Source organism: Typopeltis vanoorti, chromosome 11, assembly GCF_054136105.1.
Source record: "Typopeltis vanoorti isolate ZY-2024b chromosome 11, IOZ_Tvanoo_1.0, whole genome shotgun sequence".
In the NCBI taxonomy this organism is placed as follows: domain Eukaryota; kingdom Metazoa; phylum Arthropoda; class Arachnida; order Uropygi; family Thelyphonidae; genus Typopeltis; species Typopeltis vanoorti.
In genome coordinates this window covers 123,755,723-123,781,439 of record NC_143559.1, presented here as the reverse complement: position 1 = coordinate 123,781,439, position 25,717 = coordinate 123,755,723, and the positions used below count along the sequence as shown (strand labels likewise).

The 25,717-nt window shown below is 38.4% G+C and overlaps 1 protein-coding gene across 1 annotated transcript in view; it reads left to right on the top strand.

Annotated features, from left to right (window-relative positions):
• Nf1 (neurofibromin 1) overlaps positions 1 to 25,717 on the top strand; it is a 1,119,557-nt gene that overhangs the window by 417,244 nt on the left and 676,596 nt on the right. The window contains exon 23 of the mRNA XM_090400295.1: positions 17,755 to 17,926. Within this exon, the coding sequence (XP_090256421.1) occupies positions 17,755 to 17,926 (172 nt within the window). The remainder of the gene's footprint in view (positions 1 to 17,754; positions 17,927 to 25,717) is intronic.

The following is a 25,717-nucleotide window of genomic DNA, read 5'->3' as shown; positions in this document are numbered from 1 at the left end:
ATCCCTAGATTAATCGATCAATGTTTTCTTCAGTTTTCCACTGAGACTCTAGAGTTTGTTTTTTGTTTTGAAGCACTTCATTTTTTCATGAATAACGTTTGTGTAGTTGTCTACAGTCCACCTATGAAAGCTGCTCGACTTCAGTTCTTTTTCAAATCATTATGTATTGTTGTTTTCAACACAATATTCATTTTTATCTGACTGGAAGTGGTCACTTCCAATTTCAAATTTTCTGTATACTCTTGTATAAGAACCAGCACGAAGATGTCACAATCAACAGTGACATACCCAACAAGGCTTTCTTTCTTCTCTCCATGTGCTTTGTGTTCATCTTTATGTTGAAATGATTATTATTATATGGACATCTCCATGGAGTCCGAAGACTCACCGCAGATATTATCCTTGCCTGTTTGTTCAAAATTTCCCAAATCATTTCTGTATACCTGGCAGAATTAATTTCCTACTCTGCTGTTCAGATCTGCAATAATTATTATTATTTTCTGAGATCTGCAGGGAGTCGAGGATTCATTGAGAGAGGCTATAAATAACCCAAACTAGCTGTCATACCTTCACTTACATTCATTCACACTATATGCATGCTCACTCCCCTTAAGGCAAACTATTCTACTCACTACTCTGTAAGAGAAAAACCTAGCTCTTACCCCTTTCTTGACTGTAAACAAACTCAACTTTCATGGATATCCCCATTTTCTCTCCCCACCTTCCATATAACAAAAAATTTCATCAGATGATATCCTATAACATCCATTCAGAAATTTGATATGATATGATAAGACCTCTATTCCTCCTTCTCCTGTTAACCAGAGTCTGTAATCCACATACCTGCAATCAGTCCTCATAATCTTCTTCTTTCGCTATGCTTTATCCCATGTTAAACGGGGTCTGTGTTCCCATCTTTAATCTTCTTCCAGATTCTCCGGTCCTGGGCATCTCTCCAACTCCATCCTTTCTCCCTAAGGTCCTCTGCTACCTTATCCCTCCATCTGAGTTTGGGCCTGCCTCTTTTCCTCCTTTCCTCCACCTCCATACACTTCACTCGTTTACCAACATACTCCTCACTCCTTCTCTCTACATGACTGAACCACCTCAGCCTGCTTTCTTGTACCTTCTTACCGATCGGTCCCACCTTGATCATCCCTCTGATGTAGTCATTCCTTATTCTGTCCTCCTTTGTCACACCACTCATTCATCTCAACATCTGCATCTCCGCCACCTCCATCTTCCTCTCCTGTGCCTTTGTTATAGGCCACATCTCTGTGCCATGGAGCATCATCGGCCTCACCACCATTTATACAGCTTTCCTTTCATCTTCCTCCAGTTCATCCAGCCGCATATTATTCGGTGCTGTATTGCCTCATCCAGGTCACCATTCCTCTCAACGACCGACCCAAGGTATTTGAATTTCTTCCCTGAAGTTAACCTTTCACCCTGGAGTCGTATGATCATATCCGTTGACATATATTCGGACTTTACCCGGTTAATTTTCATGCCTCTCTCCTCCAGTACCTTTCTCCACTCTTTCAGGGTCTTTTCAAGCTTCTCTCGGGATGATTCGCAGAGAACAATATCATCGGCAAACATCATGCTCCCTGGCGCCTCTTCCTTAACGTTCTCCACTAGTACATCCATGACCAGATCAAAGAGGTAGGGGCTCAGAGTTGATCCCTGATGGAGCCCTACAACAATGGGGAACCCCTCTGTCATGTCGACACTAGACTTGACCTGAGTTTTCACTCCCTCATACATCTCCTTCACCAACCTCACGTACTTTTCCGACATCCCCTTCTTCCTCATACACCTCCTGTCTGGCCACTCTGTCGTACACCTTTTCCGGGTCTATAAACACCACATGTAGCTCCGCCTGCATCTCCCTATATTTCTCCATCAGTTGCCTTAGTGCAAATATTGCATCCGTTGTCCCTCTTCCTGGCATAAATCCAAACTGCTCCTCACCAATTTTTGTTTCCCGCCGTATCCTTCCTTCAATTACTCTTTCCCATATCTTCAACGTGTGTGACATCAGCTTGATCCCTCTGTAGTTGCCACAATCTTGAACATCTCCTTTTCCCTTGTAGGTTGGGACGAGAATTCTTTTCCTCCATTCCTCTGGTATCTTTTCCTGTTGGGCTATTTTCCTCATCGGATCCCATAACACATCTACGCCCTCGCTGCCCAAGCTTTTCCACACTTCTCCAGGTATCTGGTCCTCCCCCACGGCCTTTCCATTCTTCGTTTTTCTCAGTGCCCAATACACTTCCTCTCTACTTATGTCCTGCACCGGTTCTTCGTTTGCCTCTCCATCCTCGCATCTCTCTCTCTCTTGGATTCTCCTCATTTAGTAGATTATGAAAATATTCTTCCCATCTTCCTCTGATTTTGTCCTCCTCTTGTAGTACTACTCCTGTGGCGTCCTTTATCTGTTTAACTGCTGTTATGTCTTTCGAGGCCTTATCTCTAGCTTTCGCTATTCTTAACAACTTAGCTTCACCACCGTTTCTTTCCAGTACTTCATAAACCTCTTCAACTGCCTTCGCCCTTGCCACAGCTCTCTTTGCACTTTTCTTTGCTAATATATATGCCTCCTTGTCTGCTCTATTTCCAGTCATGTCCCATTTTTTCTTTGCCTCTTTCTTTTCCCTGATCTCCAACTGCACTTCCTCATTCCACCACCATGCCTCCTTATCCTCGGATGGCCCTTTCCTGATGTTATACCAAGCACCTCTTCTCCAATTTTTCTAATATTCCGACTATTTACGTCCCACCATTCTTCCACATCCTCTGGTAACTTCATTCCTTCCAATACCTTTTCTTTAAACTCATTCCTTGGTCCTTCCTCTTCCAATTTCCACCACTTTATATTCCTATCTTTCCGCCACTTCCGTCTATTCTTCTTTTGCTCTTTTATATCACAATACCACAACCAACCTGTGCTGTGCCGCTACACTTTCTTTGTTAATCACTTTATAGTTTTTCACCTCCTTCAGATGTTTCTTTCTGCACATAATATAGTCAGTCTAACTCATCCTATCCTCGCTCTTATAAGTTATCAGGTGTCTAACTCTTTTCTTAAACCACATGTTACCTATAGCCAGGTCGAAGGCCAATGCATGCTCTACGATTTTTCATTTCTTTCACCACTACTCCAACCCCCGTGCACCCTTTCTTCACCACTTCGTCACCTTCCTACATGCCCATTCAGGTCTGCTCCGATGATCACTCTCTCACCATCAGTGATTCCTATTACTACTTGGTCTAGTTCTCTCCAGAATGCCTCTTTCTCCTCCTCATCACAACCTACTTGTGGAATGTATCCACACACTATCGCAGCCATGCTTCCTCCAATCTCAATAATTGGATTATGAGTTTAACACTCATAATCCAATCGTTCTTCCAGCACACCTTGCAGACTCCACCCTTCAGCTCCTTGTCGATAATGATTCCAACTCCGTTTCTTCCATTCACCCCACTGTAAAACAGTTTATATCCTTCCACCAGCTCCTTTGCTTTATTGCCTTTCCACCTTGTCTCCTGCATGCACAAGATCTTCAGCTTCCTTCTTCTCATCATGTCTGTTATCTCCCTACCCTTCTCATTCATTGTACCCACATTCAGCGACCCGATTCTTACTTTACACACTCTCTCTTTCTGTTGGACTCGCTTCTTTAGCTGAACCCGTCCTTGGTTGGGTAGCCCAAGCTCACTTCTCACAGTCCTCGGGTGACAGAACTGCACGTTGCTTATGGGGGATGCCCTAGCCGTTGTCTTTTCTCTGTTATTCGACATTTCATCCCTGGTTTTGGCATGTGTTTTTATGGCCATATGCCCTTCCTGACGCCAACCCTCCCTATTTATCCGGGCTTGGGACTGGCACTGAGATGGGCTAACTTGCATTAACCCAGCCACTGGGGGAGGTGGCTGGGTTAATGCAAGTCCTCATAATCTAAATCCCATAATCTACACCCCCTGTCCAAAAAGAAACCAAACTTTTGATAGATAATAAAACACAGGCCAATTATAATTACAGTGGTACCTTGGTTTGCGAGCATAATTCGTTCCAGAAACGTGCTGGTAATCCAAAGCACTCGCATATCAAAGCGAATTTCTCCATAAGAAATAATGGAAACTCGGATGATTCGTTCCAAAACTCAAAAATATTCATATAAAAATGATTAATACAAAATACTCATATACCTTTTTATATTTTTATTATTTAAATGCAATATACATTAAGTAATCAAATTTATTAATTACTGTACATTACAATTATGTACATTAATATGTACATATTAATTGTATTGGGTAGGATGACTTTCATTGTCACTAATGGAATCACTGCTATCTGTTGACTTTTTCTTTTTGTGTGACTTTAATAAGGAACCTATCCAATGATACTTGCTTTTGCCTCCTTTTGAGGATTTCACAGAAATATGAACTATGGATGCCACTTCTCCAATTAAAGTTATCAAACCATCCCCTGCTCACCTTGAAGCCTTCTTCGTTTTCTGTGGATGTACCTGGCAGTTTACTTACGAGGTCGGGATACAAGGCCTTTGCCTTCTCACAGATCAAGTTCTAGGTCACAGTATCACCTGCACGTTGGATCTCGTTTATCCAAATCAAAAGCAACTTTTCTACTAAGATGTAGAAAAGTTGCTTTTGGTGTGGATAAACGAGACGCAACTAGCAGGTGATACGGTTACAACGCTAGCACAAATGTTGACTATACAAATGAGGTATGCCGATTGAGACCGAGGATGCGAGACGATTACCCACAATCCCAAGCAGCTTGTGATCACGTGACGCCCGGCAGACAAAGCATATAGGTAATACAGTACTCATATTGTAAGACCTTGCTCGTTTATCAAGTTAAAATTTATTAAAAATTTTTGCTCGTCTTGCAAAACACTCGCAGACCAAGTTACTCGCAATCCAAGGTACCACTGTATTCAAATCATTTATTTCAATCAATGTACTCTTCCTCAGCTTCGATACAGCATTTAGCATGGTCAATTAATTTTAAATGAGTTTTTTATATCAATTTTTGGGATACTGTTGAGAGTCATGGTTACTGCTGCTTGAACGTTTTCAGTGCCATCGTATCGCTTTCCTTTCATCGGGAAATGAAGTCGGGGAAAGAGAAGAAGTCACAGGGTGCTAAATCAGGTGAATACAGCAAGTGATCCAACACACAAACTTGGTTTTTGCTCAAAAACTGTCCTTCATGATAAGTACGCGATGCAACTGCCTGGATCATGATATTCATGCCATATGAATATCATGATCATATTTGAAGCGATTGATAGCGAATTCTCACTATCAATCGCTTCAAAACTTTGAGATAAAACTCGCCATTGACCGTTTGGCCAGGCGGAATGAATTCTTTGTGGATAATGCTCTTGGATTCATTGAAACAAATCATCATTGTCTTTACTTTTGGCTTCTCCAAGCGACTTTTTTTTGGATGCCCCTCTTCTGGTGATCTCCACTCTGGCACTTTGTTTCGGGATTATACTCAAAGCACCACGTTTCGTCACCAGTAATGATCGTTTGAGTTTGAGTCCTTATGATGGTTTTAATAAGGTCCTTGCAGTGTTCAATTCGATACATTTATTGGCCGTCGGTCAACTTGTGGGGAACAAATTGCAAATTCAATTTACGAAGGCCCAAATTCGGTCAAAATGTTGTGCACAGCTGATTTTGGAATCCCAATTCATCTTCAATCAATCTCACGGACGATTTCGGCTTTTCTTTGATGAAATCGCGCACTTTTTGGATGTTAACTTCGCTCAGTCCAGTTTTTGGATGGCCTAGCTTTTCGTCGTCCTCAATCGTCTTACGACCACTTTGAAATCGCTTAAACCACTCGTAAACTTGAGTATGGGATAAGCATTCATCACCGTATACTTTTTGAAGCATTTGATGTGTTTGGGTAAACCTTTTACCAAGTTTAACACAAAAATCGATTGCAGCTCTCTGTTTGAAACTCATTTTCTGACCGTTTGTCAAAACACACAGTCAGTCACTCTTGGCACTATAACTCTTCTTCTAATGAAACAAATGTCATAATTGAACACAAACGTTAATGAAGGTTGCCGCTTTCGACAACAGGTGGTGCCACTAGTTCTATTTTCGAAAAGTTCGGTTTCTTTTTGGACAGAGGGTGTAGATATAATCTTTGTAACTCTTCTTTGCAAACTTTCCACAGCTTCTTTTCCCTTGGAACCTAGGAGACCAAATCTGTGCACAGTAATCCATGTGCAGTCTTATTAAGGCCATATAAAGAGGCAAAATGACTTCCTTATCATTGCATGTCAAGGTTTGCTTGAAGATCTCAACTATCCTCTGAATTGTATTTGCAACTTTTGCTATGCGACTTTTGAACTTTAAATTCTTATCTACCAATATGCCAAGATCCCTTGCCTCTTCAGTTTCTTGTAGCATAAATCTGCTAATATAATATGCTACTAGAAATCTCATGACACCAGTGCATAACTTTACGCTTACTAACATTAAACCGACAACCATTTTCATTTGCCCGTTTGCCCATATTTGCAGCCTATTCAAATCATTTTGTAAATGCTGGATATTAGTAGTCTCTAATTGCCATGCTTATATTCGCATCATCGGTAAACAATTATCTATCTCCTGTTAGACCCTTACTAATGTCATTAATGTATAGATTGAACAACAATGGCCCCAGGACTGAACCCTGAAGTACACCACTAGTCACCTTAAATCTGACAGATTCACACCCACTATACACAACTCTTTGATGTCTGTCAGTCAGTCAGTCATTCATTGATCCAAGTCAAGAGTTTATATTCCAATCCTATATTCTCCAGTTTATGCAACACACCTTTTGTGTGGTATCCTATTAAATGCCTTAGCAAAACCCAGAATTAGCATGTGTACTCATTCCCTTTCCAACTCAGCCATGATATTGTTATAAAATATGAGCAAATTGCTAAAACAAGACCTTCCTTTAGTAAACCCATACTGCTCCTTGCAGAGTGTAGCTTGTTTGTCTATCCATATCTGTATGCAAATTCTTACCAAATTCTCTGAAATCTTCGCTACCACACTAGAGATACCACAAGATCGGTACTTAGACACATCAGTTCTTGCACCACCCTTGTATAGTGAAACTATCACACATTCCTATCATTCCTGAACAGACTCAAGTTATACAAACATGTGAAAGGTCTAGCCAATTTGGTTGAACATTCCTTTAGCATGTGCTCATTGATATTCCATCTGTCCCTATTGAAAAATTCTTATCCAGGTTATACAACAGGTTTACAAAATTCTTTTAGATTACCTTTAGCCTGCATAACCAATTTCTTTTCAGTTTACTCTGATTTAGCTTTCTGCACATACTGATTACTTTTCTGGCATCCGCTTTATATATTTCATAACTCTTCTCACTCTTATTCTCACGATATTCTTTACAGATCATCTTCTTACAGATCTCTTGCTTAATAAGGTTGCATACCAGTTTCACTGCCAACCTATTTATTCTTCAAACACTAGGGATACATTAGGATATTACCTGATTTAAGCAGTTTTTCAAAGATTTCTATGAATTGCTGACATTTTCCCTGTTCAGTAACTGATACCATATGATCAAAGATAGTATGCTGCTAAGTTGTTCATAATTTCCTGCTTTATAATTTAGGCAGGTAACTTGTTCTAATTGTAACATACATATAAATAGATACTTCCCAAGAAAGCACATGATCACTGTCTCCACCCTGTGGTAAAATAGTCCTATTTAAGAATAGGCCATCAGAAGGGGCCTCTGTTAAGACAGAGGCCCTTCTGATGCTATGAACAAATCACACTTTTACCTCAAGTTCCTTCTTTCACATATGTTGCTTGAGAAATTTGTCTCGCAACAATTCAATAAATTCCTCTTCATTTTTATCATGAGATTTCTCTGATGAATGTTTGGATAATTAAAGTCGCCCATAATGATTATTCATTTAGTATCTATAAGGCTAAATTGGCAATGAATTTTTTTGGCCTTCCACAATCGAACTGCTAGGTCTGTAGCAACACCTACCATATATTTCATTCTGTTAGCCTCCACTTTACACCAGATAGCCTCAAACTCACTACAACATGAGACATTGTTACCATTATTGTTTTCTTGCATTTCTACCCTAATTGGACTTAATTTGTCTGATATAGTTAGTAGTACTCCCCCACCCCTCCTATCTCTTCTATCATTCCTAAAAGTAGTATACTCATTACACTCGATCCTAGTTACCATATCTGATTAGCCAGGTTTCACTAATACCAATAATCTTAGGCCACACTATGTTCGATAAAGCAGCAAATTCAACCCCTTTGTTTCCAGTGCTCATGGCATTTGTAATACCTTTCACATTTTCTTTGTCAGCTAGTGCTCTGAAAATGCAGAAAATTCCTTCACTTCTTCCTTAAATTAATCTTAAGAGAAACTTCTTTGGGACCATAGGCATGCATAAATTTCATTGTTCTTTACCCCATTTTAAAATTGCTTCCAACCCACAAGTTTATATTCATGTTTGGTGTTGAATGCTATTGGTACCCCTTCCTTTCCTTGATTGCTAATGACCAAATATAACATCCTGTATGATGAGTTATTAAAACACTTAAGGAATTGAACAATGTAGTTAAGGGTATAAATTAAATTAAACTTTAATAAATATTTTCCGATATTTCGGCAACGTCACGTTGCCATCTTTTAAAGGAACTTACAAAAAAAGTTACGTGCACGTAGGTACTACAACACAGAAACTGGGAATGAAGAGATGAAGCTATTGTTCTGAAGAATTAGTTATCACCAAAGCGGATAAGGGAAATCCAACTGTAGTACTTAACCAAAAGGGCTACACAGGTAAGCTGAATGCTCTTCTATCAGATCGGGCCACTTACCTCCTTATCAATTACAGTCCCACCAACTCTCAAATTAGAAAACTTCACAGGCTCCTTAAGAGAGTCACTTCTTGGCCTGTAGAAGTTACCAACAGATTAAAGCCGTTTAACTCTATACCCCCCCCCCCCCCTCCGTATTTACGGACTCCCAAAAATACACAAAGAAAATGTGCCATTACGTCCCATAGTGGATGGCATTGATTCCCCCACATACAAATTAGCTAAACATTTGGGCAAAGAGCTCACACACTATACTGGCAACACACCATCACACATAAAAAACTCAGCCCATTTCAAAGCCAGCATAGAAAACCTTACACTCCAACATACTGACATAATGGTCAGCTTTGATGTCTCCTCTTTATTTACAGATTTCCCACTCAAGGAAACTTTAGAGCTAATCCAAGCTAAATTTTCTCCCGATATCTCAGCCTTATTTCAGTTCACAATGAACTCAGGCTCTTTCGTTTGGCAGGGAAAATTCTACAAACAAATAGAGGGGACAGCCATGGGTTCACCACTCTCCCCACCCTTGGCCAATTTCTTTATGGAGATCTTTGAAGAAAAAGCCTTAGCCTCTGCCCCACAAAAACCAACCATATGGCTTCGCTACATTGATGATGTGTTTGCTATTTGGCCACATGGCTCTGAAACACTTCTCTCCTTCTTAACACACTTAAACAACCAATACCCCAGAATCAAATTCACTCTGGAAAAAGAGGAAAACAACAGCCTCCCTTTCCTAGACACACTAGTCACCCGCCAGCCTAATGGAACCTTGGTTTTCTCAGTTTACAGAAAACCCGCCCATACAGGCAAATACATTCACCAACAATCCCCCCCCACCCTCACAACAATATGGAGTAGTGAAAACACTATACAACTATAGGGCTAAACTAATCTGTTCAAACGACTTAGCCCTAAACACTGAACTAAATCACATCCTCAACACTTTCTCAGCCAATGGCTGCCCCCCCAAAAAATCCAAAAAATATTAGAACCTACAAACCACAGATCCCCCACCCCCTCCACAACAAAGATTACTCTAAATCCATCACCCTACATCCGAGGCACCTCGGAAAAGATTACCAAGATCTTAAAAAAACATGACCTGACCTCCTGTTACAAACCTTACAGAAAATTGGCATCCCTTATCCGCTCCAATAAAGACCAACCACTTCCCCTAGACCTACCTGGTGTTTACCAGGTCCCTTGCAGTTGTAAACTGTCTTACTTTGGCCAAACAGGCAGGACAGCGAATATCAGAATTTCGGAACACAAGGACTACATCCGTTTTCACAAATACAGTCATTCTGGGCTTGCGGACCATGCTCTGGATACACGCTACAGAATACGATGGAAGAAAGCTACAGTGATACACCGTAGCAAATACAAATTTGAAAGACTCTTTATGGAATCAGCCTCAGCCCTAAGAAATTCTCCAAACCTCAACAAATTTGGTTGTATGCGACTGCCCCAAATTTGGGAGGCCTACATCAGCAGACCTTCAGCCCAATGGCCAAGAACACCTACTTAGCCCGCTAGAGGGCACCATCAGGACTGTTAGGAGAACAATAGCTTCATCTCTTCATTCCCAGTTTCTGTGTTGTAGTACCTACGTACACGTAACTTTTTTTGTAAGTTCCTTTAGAAGATGGCAACGTGATGTTGCCGAAATATCGGAAAATATTTATTAAAGTTTAATTTAATTTATATCCTTAACTACGTTGTTCAATTCCTTAAGTGTTTTAATAATGCATAACCAACGTATAAGCCTGTCTATGAGAATCTGTATGATGAGTATGTTGATTTTTTTTTTTTCGACCAAAAAAAAACTAATGTAATAAAAAATAACTAACACTGGGTTTATAGGTTGTAAGTTTATTAAATAATTATTTAATAAACCTACTAGTTTTGCCACTTAAGCTAGTGTCTTTGTCTGGGTTAGGATTTATTTGTGTTTTTTGTCCTAACCCAGATGAAGCCACTAGCTTAAGTGACAAAACTAGTAGGTTGATTAAATAATTATCACAACCTGTAAACCCAGTGTTAGTTTTAATAAGTATAATTTTAATAATAATAAGTATAGGATGTTATATTTTTTATAACATCCTATACTTATTATATACTAGAATCTTACACCTTTTCGTCTTCTTTGTCTCCATACCACCAGTTATTTCCACATGCAACATTTTTGTGCAAGCTTGATTTCCTTTCCATTGGTATTCGTTATGTTGATTGTTCATACCTTTATTTCTTCTGATATTGAAGTTTTTGTTTTCTAGATGTTGAGTTGGAGTTTGTTTTGGTAGCCAGTTGTTACTTTTTTTTGCCTTGGTTCCTCCAACAAAAACAGCATGGTGACATTGTTTAACTAAGTGATGCCACCATCCTTAATGACATGCCTATATGTTGTAGTCATGTTTACTTTTGGTTTAAGTCACTAGAGAGTACAGCTAATTTCCAAACTGCCAGCCCATCCTCATTTATTCAGTACCCAGTGAATACCTTCAAATAGGGTATATGACATGAAGGTGAGGATTTGAACATTAGGACAGAAGTTAATTCTCTGCATTCATTAAAGGTAATGTGGCAGTCACCTTCTCCAGTTATCTGGCTTTGACCCTTAAGCGACCCCTTGTTCTTGATGCCATCATGTTAGAAAACTTAATTTAGTCTTCTTTTTGAGGATCACAAACTGTTACCAACCTTTTGGTTCATATACTTCATTGACTTTGATTAAAAGGTCATCTACTAACCAATTTTATTTGTTGTCTGAAAACAAGGATTTGCTATTTAGATAACATATCTTTAATAGGGACTGTGATTCCTTTAAGCAAGATGGGGTTTATTTACAATTTAAAAAATGTTTTCATCTCATGATGATAATGTTAATGACTTCTGGTCTGCACTGGAAGCAGAAGTTTTGCCGCATGTAAATACTGCAGCACCATCAAATAATGATGGGAGCAGGTGCTGGAAGATTTAGAGTGTGAGTCACTGGTTGTAAGAGGATTCTGAATTTAGGCATATGTTTGTGTTTTTAGAGATAATCCAGATAAATTGTTCTACTAGACATAATAATCTGTTGCATTATAATATGACTAAAAATTATTGGAATTCCAAAAGCAAGTTGTTTGTTTCTCTTAACTCTTGTTAGATTAACTTTATATGACATACATTATTGTAAAATGCTCATGTCCGTGCGGTTAGCCTAATGGCATTGCGCTTTGCAACCGTACAATTGGGGAAGGAGTGTCCCAGGTTCGATTCTTGTCGAAGATGTGAGGAATTTAAGGATCTTCCTCAGCCATAGCCAAGTTAGCCAGTCTTGGGCACGGGCAGTAGGGTTTTTTTTCTAGCCCTGTGAACATATGCTACTACAGCCAAAAATACCCCCCCCCCCCCCCCAGCGGCAGGCTAGGCGACAGGTCGGTTTGGAGTGGTACTAATAAGAAGGCGCATCTAAGTAACACGCAGACCCTGCATAGGAAGTGGGAATAACACATAGTGAAAGAAGATTGTGCAATGCTCATCTTTTATCTTGTTTTCCTGTTTTATACACAAAGTAATAAACATATGTAACCCTAATGACATGTGTGATATTGTCTCGTGTTGGTGGCTTAATGCAAGTAAAAGAGCACTGAGATAGGATTAAAAATGGTATTTAATTCTTCGAATCTTTCATCTCAATCACAGAGGCACCTTTAGTGAGTATAATATAAACTTGTAACACACACTCACACACACAAAACAAAAGTGAAACTTGTGGACAAAAGACTAGCATCTTAATTAGGTGGAGTGCTCTCTGTGATACTTACCAGTGGTCTGTTGTAATTTGGGATCTTTGAGGATTAATTTTCCCATATTTTGGGTAGTTATGCATCCGTATTTATTCAGATTAAGCTGGTTTTTGAGAGCACTATGTCTTTGGGATTGAGATGAAATATTGGAAGAATTAAACAGTATTATAATCCTTTCCCTATTTTGTTTACTCATTTAAGCCTACAACATGAGTTTCACCCAGCCTTAACATGCAGTATACAAAAAAGCTGGTCTACTAGTTTGCAATTGCAAACTGTCCTACTATGGCTAAATAGGCAACTGCAAGCGGCCTAGTAGACATCTGCTTTTTCTGTATATAACTGCATGTTAAGGCTGGGTGAAACTCATGTTGCAGGTTTAATTGAGTTAACAGCTTGAGAAAAGGATTAAAAATACTGTTTAATTCCTCCAATATTTCATCTTACTTTCATCACAGCCAATATCAGAATTTCTGAGCACATGGACTACACTGTTTCCACCATTATATCTGCTCTGGACTTGCTAACTGTGCTTTGGACACTCACCATAGGATTCATTGGAAGAAGGCCACTTTTTTGCACTGCACCAAATACAAATATGAGAGTTATGCATCCATATTTATTCAGATTAATCTGGTTTTTGAGAGCACTATGTCTTTGGGATTGAGATGAAATATTGGAAGAATTAAACAGTATTATAATCCTTTCCCTATTCTGTTTACTCATTTAAGCCTACAACATGAGTTTCACCCAGCCTTAACATGCAGTATACAAAAAAGCTGGTCTACTAGTTTGCAGAGGCTATTCCTGGAATCTGCCTCAGCCCTGAGAAACTTTCCAAACCTCAGCAAATTTGGGGGCACGAAACTGTCCCAAATTTGGGAAGCACTCATCCTCAGATCTTCAGCCCAATGGCCAAGACCATCCAATTTAGCCCACTAGGGAGTGCTATTTAGGACTCTAGGCCCAACTTTGGTTATCTTTGTACAGCTTCATTTACCCAGTATTAGTACCTGCATGCATATTTCATTGATTTGTGATCCCTGATGATGACAATGTAATGTTTCCAAAATATAGGAAGTATTAATTAAAGTTGTTATAATTAATTTTAGTATACATTGTTATTTCCTGAAAAATAATAGTTATGAATAACCAACATATAAGCCTTTCAACCAGAATTACACAGGATTTGAACCCAGGTCTTTCCAACCAAAGAGCTTCATTTGTACTGACTGAGCTACAAAGGCTCACGTGACTGGTGCTATCAACAGTTGGTTCTAAATAGCATACACTAGATTCCTGACCAAAGCCTAATAGGTACAATGTTATTTTCTAATTCATTGCACACTCTTTTTATGGTCTCTGCAAATTATTTGTAGTGATAATTCAGTTATAATTTTCTGACAAGCATGAAAGATTTCTACATATCTTCTTTTTCATGTTTCCTTTCTTACTGCTGCTTTGTTGTCGTCTATTGCCTGAAATTTTAACTTATAACTTTAACAAGGAGTATTATTTGTAGCAGTTTTGTTTACTGAAGTGGTTTGAACTTACAAATCAGAAACATTGATAATTATTTAATTTCTTGTGTTGTTTAAAGTCTTACATTTTTATTTTTCATATTATATTATGACCATATAAGTTTGCCTGGAGGAACGATAGATGGTGTGACTATGGCAATTAAGCGAGGTGAAAGGATGAATGTGAGATGATTGTGATGGTGGACATGGATGACTTGAGAGGCATTGTGAATTGGGTGGCAAGAGATCTGAGGTTTATACTTGAGGTTGTACAGAAGAAGAAGAAGACTGTGAGAGGGAAGATAGCTTGTGTTGCCCAGGTATGATAATGCAGAGTTGTGGAGATGGGCATCGATAATGAATAGTATAATAGCTAGAATGTCTTGAAAGAGAGGCTTGGAATATGTGGATGCTTGGAGGGCATTTGAGGACAGAAATACGAGAGATGGCTTGCATTTGAATGAGGAAGGACGTATGTATCTGGAGAGAATGCTGTTCTCTGAACAAGTCAATGTTTTGATTCAGGGGAAACTAGAATTATCAGGGTGCATGGTAGCAGGGGTGGCCTCTTGTGAGAATAGGTGCTTGGGAGAAGGGTTCATTGGATTCAGCATTACATCAGGTAATGCTTAATCCAAAGAATCCAAAATTGGGAAGAGGAATTGCATGTAGTAGGTAGGGAATGGAATTTCTGGAATTCTTGAGGGACAAATATCTTAGACAACATGTAGTAGAATAAACATGTTGTCTAAGACATTTGTCCCCTGCCTTCAGTTGAAGAGAGTGACCATGTGGTCTTAACTTGGTATATGAATTACTGCTTATGACAAGTGATGACTTATGTCTTCTCAGAGTGGAGGATTTGGAGAGCAATGGCACTAATGGTTTTGAAAGCATATGGTGTAAGGTAGAGGTGGGCAGTACAAGATATTAGTGGCACTAATGGTTTTGAAAGCATATGGTATAAGGTAGAGGTGGGCAGTACAAGATATTTAGTGAGGTGTTGCTACAAGCCAGGGAGCATAGAAGGTGAAGAGCAGGAGATGTTCAGGCAGTTAAGCTTGGCAAGTGCAAGAAGATGGATTGTCATGGGAGATTTTAACTAAAGTAGTATAAATTGGGAAGCAGAATTGCATGTAGTAGGTAGGGAATGGAATTTCTGGAATTCTTGAGGGACAAATGTCTTAGACAACATGTAGTAGAATAAACATGTTGTCTAAGACATTTGTCCCCTGCCTCCAGTTGAAGAGAGTGACCATGTGGTCTTAACTTGGTATATGAATAGACATGCAGTAGTATCAAAGAGAAAGGATTGTATGTGGAATATAAGGCAGCTTATTATAATAGTCTTAGATATCAACTTGGGGCAGTTCCATTGAGGGAGGAATTGGATGGATGAGATCATCAGTGCTTGGGAACTTCTGAAGGATTATTTATTAGCAGCAATAGCAAGCTTTATATTGCAAGTGAAGAAGTGAACACAATTTGGTGTAAAGTGGATGATAAGCAATATCAAATGGGAACTGCAGGTAAAAAAGAGACTATGGAAGATATATAAGGAGAGGGATGAAGAGCAGATGCATGAAGAATATGACTCAAGCCAGGAAAGTGACTAGTATGGTAAGGAAGGCAAAATTGGAATATGAGTAGAGATTAGCCTTCAGATCCAAAGAAAATTCTAAGGAACTTTTTTTGCAATGTGGCAAGTAAGAGGAGAAATGATATGGAAGAATGGCATTGTTGCATAAAAGTGGGAATAGAGTGGCTGGCGCAAAGGACATAGTGGATTTGTTCAATTAACACTTTTTTGGGACATTTCATCCTGGAGAAGTTGTTTTAATATTAGAGGGATAGGTCAGGTTTGAGGTTTAGAAATGCAAGAAGAGAGTGTATTTTAAATGCTGAGTACTCTGGATATCCCATTGCTTTATTGATATCCAGAGTATGAGGGTGATCCGAAAAGTTCTCGACTATAGATGGCAACACTATCGGCAAGATTTTTTTTTTTTTTTTCTAAGTTGGTACATCTGTAATAAGCATTCATGTGAAATTGCAAGTCATTCTATCAAGTAGTTTGTTTTATACATCTGTCTGAAGCAAAACTGTTGTCTTATATCCCTTCAAATGAACAACATTGAGTATCATGCAGTTATAAAATTCTTTGTGAAAGAAAGTTTATCGCCAAAAGAAATTCATTCGAAGTTCATAAAATTTTATGAGCACTCTTCTCCTTCGTTTTCGATAATTAAGAAATGGGCTGCCGAGTTTAAACGTGGCCGTACCAGCCTTGAAGATGACCCATGTAAAGGACATCCAAAAAGTGTAACTAAAAAATATAAATTTTTTAATTTATATTTTTTAGTTACACTTTTTGGATGTCCTGAAGAATTTATACTTTTAGAAACTAAAAGTATAAATTCTTCATGCAAAATGAAATGCCTATAGTCTGAGCAATTTCATGTACTGTGACTCACTGATCAAGTGCACGATATGGTATTGATGACCAGTGAGTCAAAGTACATGAAATTGCTGAGACTATATGCATTCCATTTTGCATGAAGAATTGCTCACAGCAGATCAAAAATGCACTTGCATGAAAATCTCTGAACAGTGCTTGGAGCATTTTAACAAGAATAAAACTGATTTTGTGCCCCGATTTATTACTATGAATGAGACTTGGATTCACCATTAAACACTAGAATCCAAACAGCAGTCAAAACAGTAGACAGAAGCTAATTGTTCAGCACCAGAGAAGACAAAATCGGTTCCATCAGCAGGAAAGCTCATGGCATTAGTGTTTTGGGATGCTAAAGGCATTTTGCTTATTAATTATCTTGAAAAGGGTAAAACAATAACCGGGGATTTTATTATTCCAATCTTTTAACCAGACTAGAAGAAAAAATTCGTGAGAAAAGATACAGTTTGCAGAAGAATAAAATCATTTTACATCAGGACAAAGCACCTGCTCACAAAAGTATTTTGGCAAGGAGACAGAAAGTTACAAGTGGGGTCCCACAGGGCTAGGTACTGGGGGCCTGTATTGTTTAACCTTTATATCAGTGACATTGTCAATGGATTGCAGGGGGATATTCAGTTGTTTGCTGATGATATGAAGCTAGGAAGAGTTATTAGTAAGAGTGCAGATGTGGCAGCCCTGCAAGAGGATTTGAATAAACTGGACAGATGGGCAAAGGAATGGGGGGGGGGTGTCAGTTTAATGCGACTAAATATAAAGTTTTGAAGTTTGGGGATACATCAATGAGAGACTGCATACTATGTTGGAGGAACTGTACTGAAGTGGGGGGGGGGAGGAAGAGATTTGGGAGTGATGATTGATACAGTAGCTAAGAATGCCATTACTGCTAACATCAATCTTAAAATTTTATCTTTGGTGTTTTTTTTTTTTTTTTTTTGGAATGTTGCTATCTCTTTTCTTAATTGTTTATAGTTTGCTATAAAAAAATCTGATTTTTACATTTTTATGACTTTAGGTTTGTTAGCCAGCTGTTACGACTTTTGGTTTGTCACAATGAAAAATTTGGCACACACATTCAGAAACATGTAAAGGAACTTGTAGCCCATGAGATGAGTCCCACTTTATATCCTATCCTGTTTGATACAATTAAAGCTATTGTTGAAAAATTCTTTGATCCTCAAGGACAGGTATAGTAAACAAATTATTTATTGTTGTTTCTGTTATATTAAGTTATTACTTTTCTGAGAGTTGACTTGAATTTGAAAATGAAACTGAAAACATTGATAGTTGATTTATTCTTTGTTGGATTGCGATAAATAACCTAATATTTGGTAATCTGCTATAATTTTTGTACCACATGTAATAGTAACTAAAGATTGAAACATAGAATGATAGAATAGTATCAATAAGCATATTTGATAATTATATTAAAATCCTATGATCTACTACAGAATTTTTACTTGCAATATATAAACATATAATACACATTATTTCAAGTGAACACAACAAATCTAGGTGAATAATTTCAGTGGTAACAATTCATTGGTACTTATTATTACTACTACTATTGTTGTTGTTGCTGACCTGGATTGGCCGAGTGTATAGCATCCACTCTCTCTCCAACAGGTTGTAGGTTTGAATCCTACCTTGGGCATGGATATCTGTAAGAGCCTGCTCTAGATGAGGATAGCTCTTTGAGCTTATATGGCTTGTCTTCATTGTTAAAATGAGATGTTCAAGGAGGCTACAGACAGTGGATGCACTCCCAATCAACAAACTATTCCTCACTGACAGCTCTATCTAGCTTTCTCACTTGTTTTTTAACCACACACACAAACTTAACTTCCATGAATATCTCTTATATCTACCTTTCATATAATGAAAAATTTTATCACTTGATAACCAATAACACCCCTTTTCCGAAGATTATAGATCTGCATCATATCACTTTTTCCTGCATATCAATGTCTGTACGCCACATACTCCTAGACTGTCTTCATAGTCTACATTCTATAATCCCAATATTTTCTTTATTACTCATGTCTTGTGCACAGCTTCTTTATCCCCTCAAAACCCAGCAGACTAAATCTGCACATAATAGTCCACATGCTGACATATAAAGGCATATTGACTTCCTTATCCATACATGTCACTGTTCATTTCAACATCACAATCATCCCCTCAGTTGTATTTGTGATGTGACCTTTGAACCTCAGTTTCCTATCCAACATAACTCAAACCCCTAGCTCTGCTAATTTCTTCTAGAGCCTAATCCCACCATTATAATATGCTGGTAGAAATCTCATCATCAAAGTGCATAACTTTACACTTACTAATATTGAAGTAATAACCATTATGATTTCCTTACTTTTCCAGCTTATTTAAATCATTCTGTAAGTGCTGTATGTTTGGTAGCATTCCGGATTGCCCTGGTGTTTGCATTAGTATTTCTTTGTCAAATCCTTCCCAATATTATTAATGTATATATTGAACAGAAATGGTCCAAGAACTAATTCATTGGGTGTGTACACCACTGGTCACCTTAAATCTGGTAGCCCCCCCCCCCCCACACACCCATTCTATTAATGGATACCTGTCCTACAGCCATCCACTTATCCAAGCCTGATATTCTAATCTGATATTCTCCAGTTTATGTAGTATCCTATCAAATGCCATAGCAAAGACAAGTAAAATGAATGGTGTGTGAATTTTTCAATAATGGTACGGTACTGTGAGTGTGGTATATATGATGCATGGTAAGATGTGGTGAATGTTTATTTGGAGAGGATGATTAACAGAAAGGAGTGAGTGTGGATAAGTAGGAAATATGATATTCAAATGGACCATGAAGCTTGTTTAAACATGAGCAGTAAACATGGCATCATAACTAAAATGGTAGTTGAGGAAGATTGAGCAAATTTTGTTTGCAAGTGATAGCAAGGAATAGAGTTTCATTGATGACAAAGTGCGTGATAACGATGTTGAATAACAGTGTAATTAATGGTAAGAAGGTGAGCGGGGTTGATGACAATCAAGCGTGTGTGACTGACAGTAAGATAATGAGAGTGAATGATAGCAAAAATATGTTGCAATATTTGAAAGCTGAGTTGGTGAAAGTGAGGCAAGAGATGAAGCAGATGCAGAGTAAAATGAAGAGAATTGTATATATGGAAGAGTGAAGAAGGCAGGAATGAATGATGCTCCTATGAAAGAAGTAATGAAAGACACACAAGTGGTATTGTATAGGGATTTGATTATTAGAGGTGTGGTAAGTGAGAAGATACACAAAGTTTGTTTTCCAGGAGGTAAAATGAATAGTGATTGAGGCATTAGTTATGAGAAGTAAGAGAGCAAAAAGTTGGTAGTGATAATTTTAACAAATCTCTTGGCTAAGTATAAGGGGAATGTGAGCCTTGATATTCAAAGGTTGTTGAGAAGGATAAAATATAATAGTATGTTCCCAGGTATGACAATGATAAGATACCAGATCGACATAATAGAGGTGACTGAAACAAAAAAGACAAAAACTGGTGAGATCTTGTGCACAAATTCACATGGAAAGAAGAGGCAAGGAATAAGAAAAGTCTCATTGACTATGTTATTGTTGATAGTGATGTTTTCTCCCTGGTGCAGGACACCAGAGTGCACGAGGATTTGAAATTCGAAGTGATCACTATTTAGTCTTGAGCAGGATAAAATTTAATTTATATTGAAAAGAATAACACGTAAGAAAGTTTTAAAGCGAATAAAAGTTGAGCAGCTCTCAGATGTGAACTGTAGACTAAAATACACAAATATTATTCAAGAAAAAATGAAAGAGTTTCAGAACAGGAACCAAACCTTGGAAATTCAGTGGTAGGGCCTGAAAAAAACACTGATTGATCCAGCCAGAGAGGCATGTGGTGAGGTTGTTTACAAGGACAGAAAAATCAGAACTGAATGGTGGACACAGGAAGTTAAAGATGCAGTGAAGGAAAGGAAAAGAAAGAAGCATATTAAAAGAGTTCCTGGCAAACAAGTCAGCTTGTGCTCTTAGAGAATACAGAGACAAATATAAGAAAGCTAAACAGTGTGTAAAACTAGCTAAACAAAAGTCATGGGAGGACTTTGGCAAGAACATAGAAAATAAATATCAAGACGGCGATCAGATATTCTGGAGGTTGTTGAAGAAGCTTAGAAATGGAGGAAAGAGTGCTGTAAAAGGAGTTAGAGATGATAAAGGTGACATATGAAAACGGGAGAAAAAGATATCCTTGAAGTATGGAGTAATTACCTTAAAAAATTGTTAAATGAAACAAGCAGTGATAGCACAGTGTAAAAAAACACTCAACAAACATACAGTCAGGAATACATATCCATACTTGAAGTAGCCATCAAAGTCTTGAAATGTGGAACGGCAGCAGGAGTAGATGATATTCGACCAGAAATGCTGAAGTATGGTGGTATAAAAGTCTTAAAGTGGTTGCACTGCATAGTTCAGAAGGCCTGGATAGAGGGATGAATTCCTGATGATTGGAGTAGAGCTCTAATAGTACCCATATATAAAAAGGGAAATAAAACTGTATGTGAGAATTACAGAGGTATTTCCCTACTGAGTGTTCTGGGCAAGATTTATGCCAGTATACTTGAGATACTATTGAAAAGAATTGTGGAAGAAAAGCTTGGTGAAGAACAAGCTGGATTCAAGCCAAATAGATGCTGTCAGGATCAGATCTTCACTTTACGACAAATAGTCGAGAAAGCATGGGAATACAACAAAGATCTGTATTTAAGTTTTGTCGATTTGGAAAAGACATATGACAAGGTGCCAGGAGAGAAGCTATTCAATACACTGCAGTTATATGGTGTCAATGGGGCATTATATCAAGCAATACTTAGTCTTTATTTGAGTTGTAAGTCAGCAGTTAGAATTGAAGGAAGTATAGGAAGATGTTTTAATGTTAAATCTGGTGTGAAACAAGGATGGACATTATCCCCTCTGTTATTCATTATCTATATGGATCACATTATGAAGGAAAGTGGTATTAAACATGATATGATATCAGAATTGAAGATGTTAATGTCAGCTGTTTGCTTTATGCGGACAATGTTATACTTCTAATTAAATCCGCTACAAGTTTGCAAGATTCCCTGACTAAATTGAAAACTTGTAATAGATATGGTATGAAGGTCAGCATTAAAAAGAGAAAGACAATGAAAATAGGCAGAATCGTTGAAAATGTCAACTGTGTTGTGAATGGAGAACCTGTGGAACAAGTAAAACATTTCAGCTACTTAGGCACGATTTTTAATGAAGATGGTAAATTAAATATAGAAATAGACAACAGAGTCAGCAAAGCTGGTATGGTGGGAAATCAATTGAATAAATTCATATGGAATAAGAGAGAAATTAGTCTGAACGCTAGATTATCTGTATACAGGACAGTGTTCAAACTAGTTTTAACTTATGGATCTGAGAGCTGGTTCCGAAGTAAAACACTTGACCAAAGACTAGAGACCGCAGATATGAGAGTCCTGAGAAAGATTAGAGGCATGAACAAATGGCATCAATGGCAATATCATATTAAAAATAAGGATATTAGGAAAGAATTTGATAGTCTGCATCCAGGAATGCGTTAGAAGAGCTAATCTCAGGTGGTATGGTCACTTAAATAGAATGGGCGAGAAAGATTAGCAAAACAAGTGTTCTCTGCCAGGTTGGTAGGAAAATAACCCTGAGGAAGACCAAGATATAGTTGGATTGATACTGTACAAAGTGCCTTAGACGATAGAAATATAAAGATCTGATAATGTTGGAATCTTGACAAGTAACCGACTGATTTGGAGGAAAATTGTAGTTAGGAATTCTAGTGGAAAGGCTTAGACGTTGGTTATGCATTATTACTAAATAGTTTAGGAAAATAACAACGTAGACTAGGATATACATTAAAATGACTTTTTAATACAAATCCAATATTTCGGCAACGTCAAGTTGCCATTTTCAACAGGAACTTGTCAGCAAGACACGTGCACGCAGTCACAGCAAACAGTAAATGAGGACAAAGCAGGAAGCTATTCTTTCTCCTAAAGTCCTACTGGTGCCCCCTAGTGGGCAATGTTGGTATTCTTGGGTGATTGGGCCGAGGTCTTCTGATGTAGGTTTCCCAAATTTGAGGCAGTCTCATGCAGCCAAATTTGTTGAGGTTTGGATTGTTTCTTAGGGCTGAGGCTGATGCCATGAAAAGCCTTTCGTGCTTGTATTGGCTATGGTGAATGATCGTGGTTTTCTTCCACTGTATTCTATGGGGTATCCAGACCATGGTCTGCAAGACCAGAGTGGCTGAATTGGTGGAACCTGATGTAGTCCTTGTGTTCTGTAATTCTGATATTGGCTGTCCTGCCTGTTTGGCTAAAGTAGGACAGATTACAGCTGCAAGGGACCTGGTATTCACCTGGTAGGTCTGGCGGGGGGGGGGGGGTTGTCTTTTGTGTAGCGGATAAGAGATGCCAATTTCTTATATGGTCTGTAACAAGAAATTAAGCTGTGTTTTTTTTTAAGATTTTTTTAATTTTTTCCGAGGTTTCTCTTTCTCGAGAAGTTTGAGTGTAAGAAAACGTTACACTCAAACACACTGATGTAATGGTCAGCTTTGATGTCTCCTCCTTATTCACAAATGCCCCACTCAAAGAATCCTCAGAGCTAATCCAAGCTAAATTTCCTCCCGATATCACAGCCCTATTTCAGTTCACAATGAATTCAGGCTATTTTGTTTGGCAAGGAAAATTCTACAAACAAATAGAGGGGACAGCCATGGGTTCTCCACTCTCCCCACCCTTGGCCAACCTTTATATGGAGACTTTTGAAGAGAAAGCCTTAAACTCTGCCCCACAAAAGCCAACCATTTGGCTTCGATATGTAGATGATGTGTTCGCTATTTGGCCACATGGCTCCGATGCACTCCTCTCCTTCCTAACACACTTAAACAACCAACACTCCCAGAATCAAATTCACCCTGGAAAAAGAAAAAAAACAACTGCCTTATTTCTTAGACACACTAGTCACCCGCCAGCCTGATGGAACCTTGGTTTTCTCAGTCTATAGAAAACCCACCCATACATTCACCAACAATCCCACCACCCTTCCTCACAACAATATGGTGCCATTAAGACACCACACAACAGGGCTAAACTTATATGTTCAAATGACAATGCCCTAACCACAGAACTAAACCACATTCTCAACACTTTCTCACCAATGGCTACCCTCCCAAGACAATCCAAAAAATATTTAAACCAATAAACCACAACCCCCCTCCCCCACCTCAGAACAAGGATTACTGTAAATCCATCACCATACCCTATATCAGAGGCACTTCATAAAACTTTGGCCAAACAAGCAGGACAACCAATATCAGAATTACAGAACACAAGGACTACATCCGGTTCCACCAATACAGCCACTCTGGTCTTGCAGACCTTGCTCTGGATACTCCCCATAGAATACGGTGGAAGAAAGCCACGATCATTCACCGTAGTAAATACAAGTACCGAAAGGCTTTTCATGGAATCAGCCTCAGCCGTAAGAAACAATTCAAACCTCAACAAATTTGATTGCATGAGACTGCCTCAAATTTGGGAAACCTACATCAGAAGACCTCAGCCCAATCGCCCAAGAATACCAACATTGCCCGTATGGGGCACCAGTAGGACTTTAGGAGAAAGAATAGCTTCCTGCTTTGTCCTCATTTACTGTTTGCTGTGCCTGCGTGCACATGTCTTGCTGACAAGTTCCTGTTGAAAATGGCAACATGACATTGCCAAAATATTGGATTTGTATTAAAAAGTTATTTTAATGTATATCCTAGTCTACGTTGTTATTTCCCTAAACTATTAAGTAATAATGTAGTTAGGAAGTTAGTAATGATGTAAATTTTTCATGTAGTACTATTATATCCTGTACACCCCTTGAGGATACATGTCAGGAATTTGATGATGATGATGATATTTTAAATCAAAGAAATTTTTTTTTCCACGTCCTTATTATTATCCTGTTTAATTATGATGGCCATTTTTTCCTCTGGATACACACAATTTACCCAGTTTTGGAGGAATTACAATTAATTTCTATAGTTTATTTCCAGAGTATGGAATTTTTGATTTTTTTTACTGCCATTTTCATTGTTGAGGCATGCACTTTTAGACTTTATTTGCATTTTCAGAAAAGCAATACCCCTAAAACGATGGCCATCAATTTGAGGTATTCAGAATGGTAAGTTTTCGGTTTTCCTCAACCATTTTGTATTCTTCATTGTAGGCTCTTTCTTCACAGGTCTGAGTGTTTGTGCTTTTTCTATACACATGAAGTGGAACGTATGTATGTTGAATATTTCCTTGATCAAAATGTTTCTTCTATGAAAAAAAAAATGCCTCAGTGTTCATAAAAAATTAAAAAGAGCAGATTTTTATACTCTAAAAGTTTGTTGGGGAGGCAATTCAAAATCTGAAATTTTAGGTGATTATAAAAACAAAATGTCCGCGCGGTTAGCCTAGTGGCTGTGCGCTTCGCAACCATATGCCTGGGGAAGGAGTGTCCTAGGTTCGATTCCCGTCGGTGACGTGAGGAGCTGAAGGATCTTCCTCAGCCATAGCCAAGTTAGCCAGTCTTGGGCGTGGACAGCAGGGTTTTTTCCTCAGTTTATTCTGGGGTTTTTCATCCCGCAAAGCAGGCAAACTGGCTTTGAGAACTTAACACTACAGGCCATAGGATATACCGGGGCATAGGGCTGCCCACCTTATCCTGTAAACGGATTGAGGTCCGATGATCAATGGACCCTCGACATCGCAAGGTAAAAGAGGGTATAAAGAAGATGAGATAAAACAAAATTGTTCCCATTTTGCTATCTTCATCTTTTTAACTATGTAGCCTTTTGAAAATGGAGGGGGGGATGCAATTTTTTGTTGCATCTTTACATATTTAATACATGTGCTAGAAAAATAAT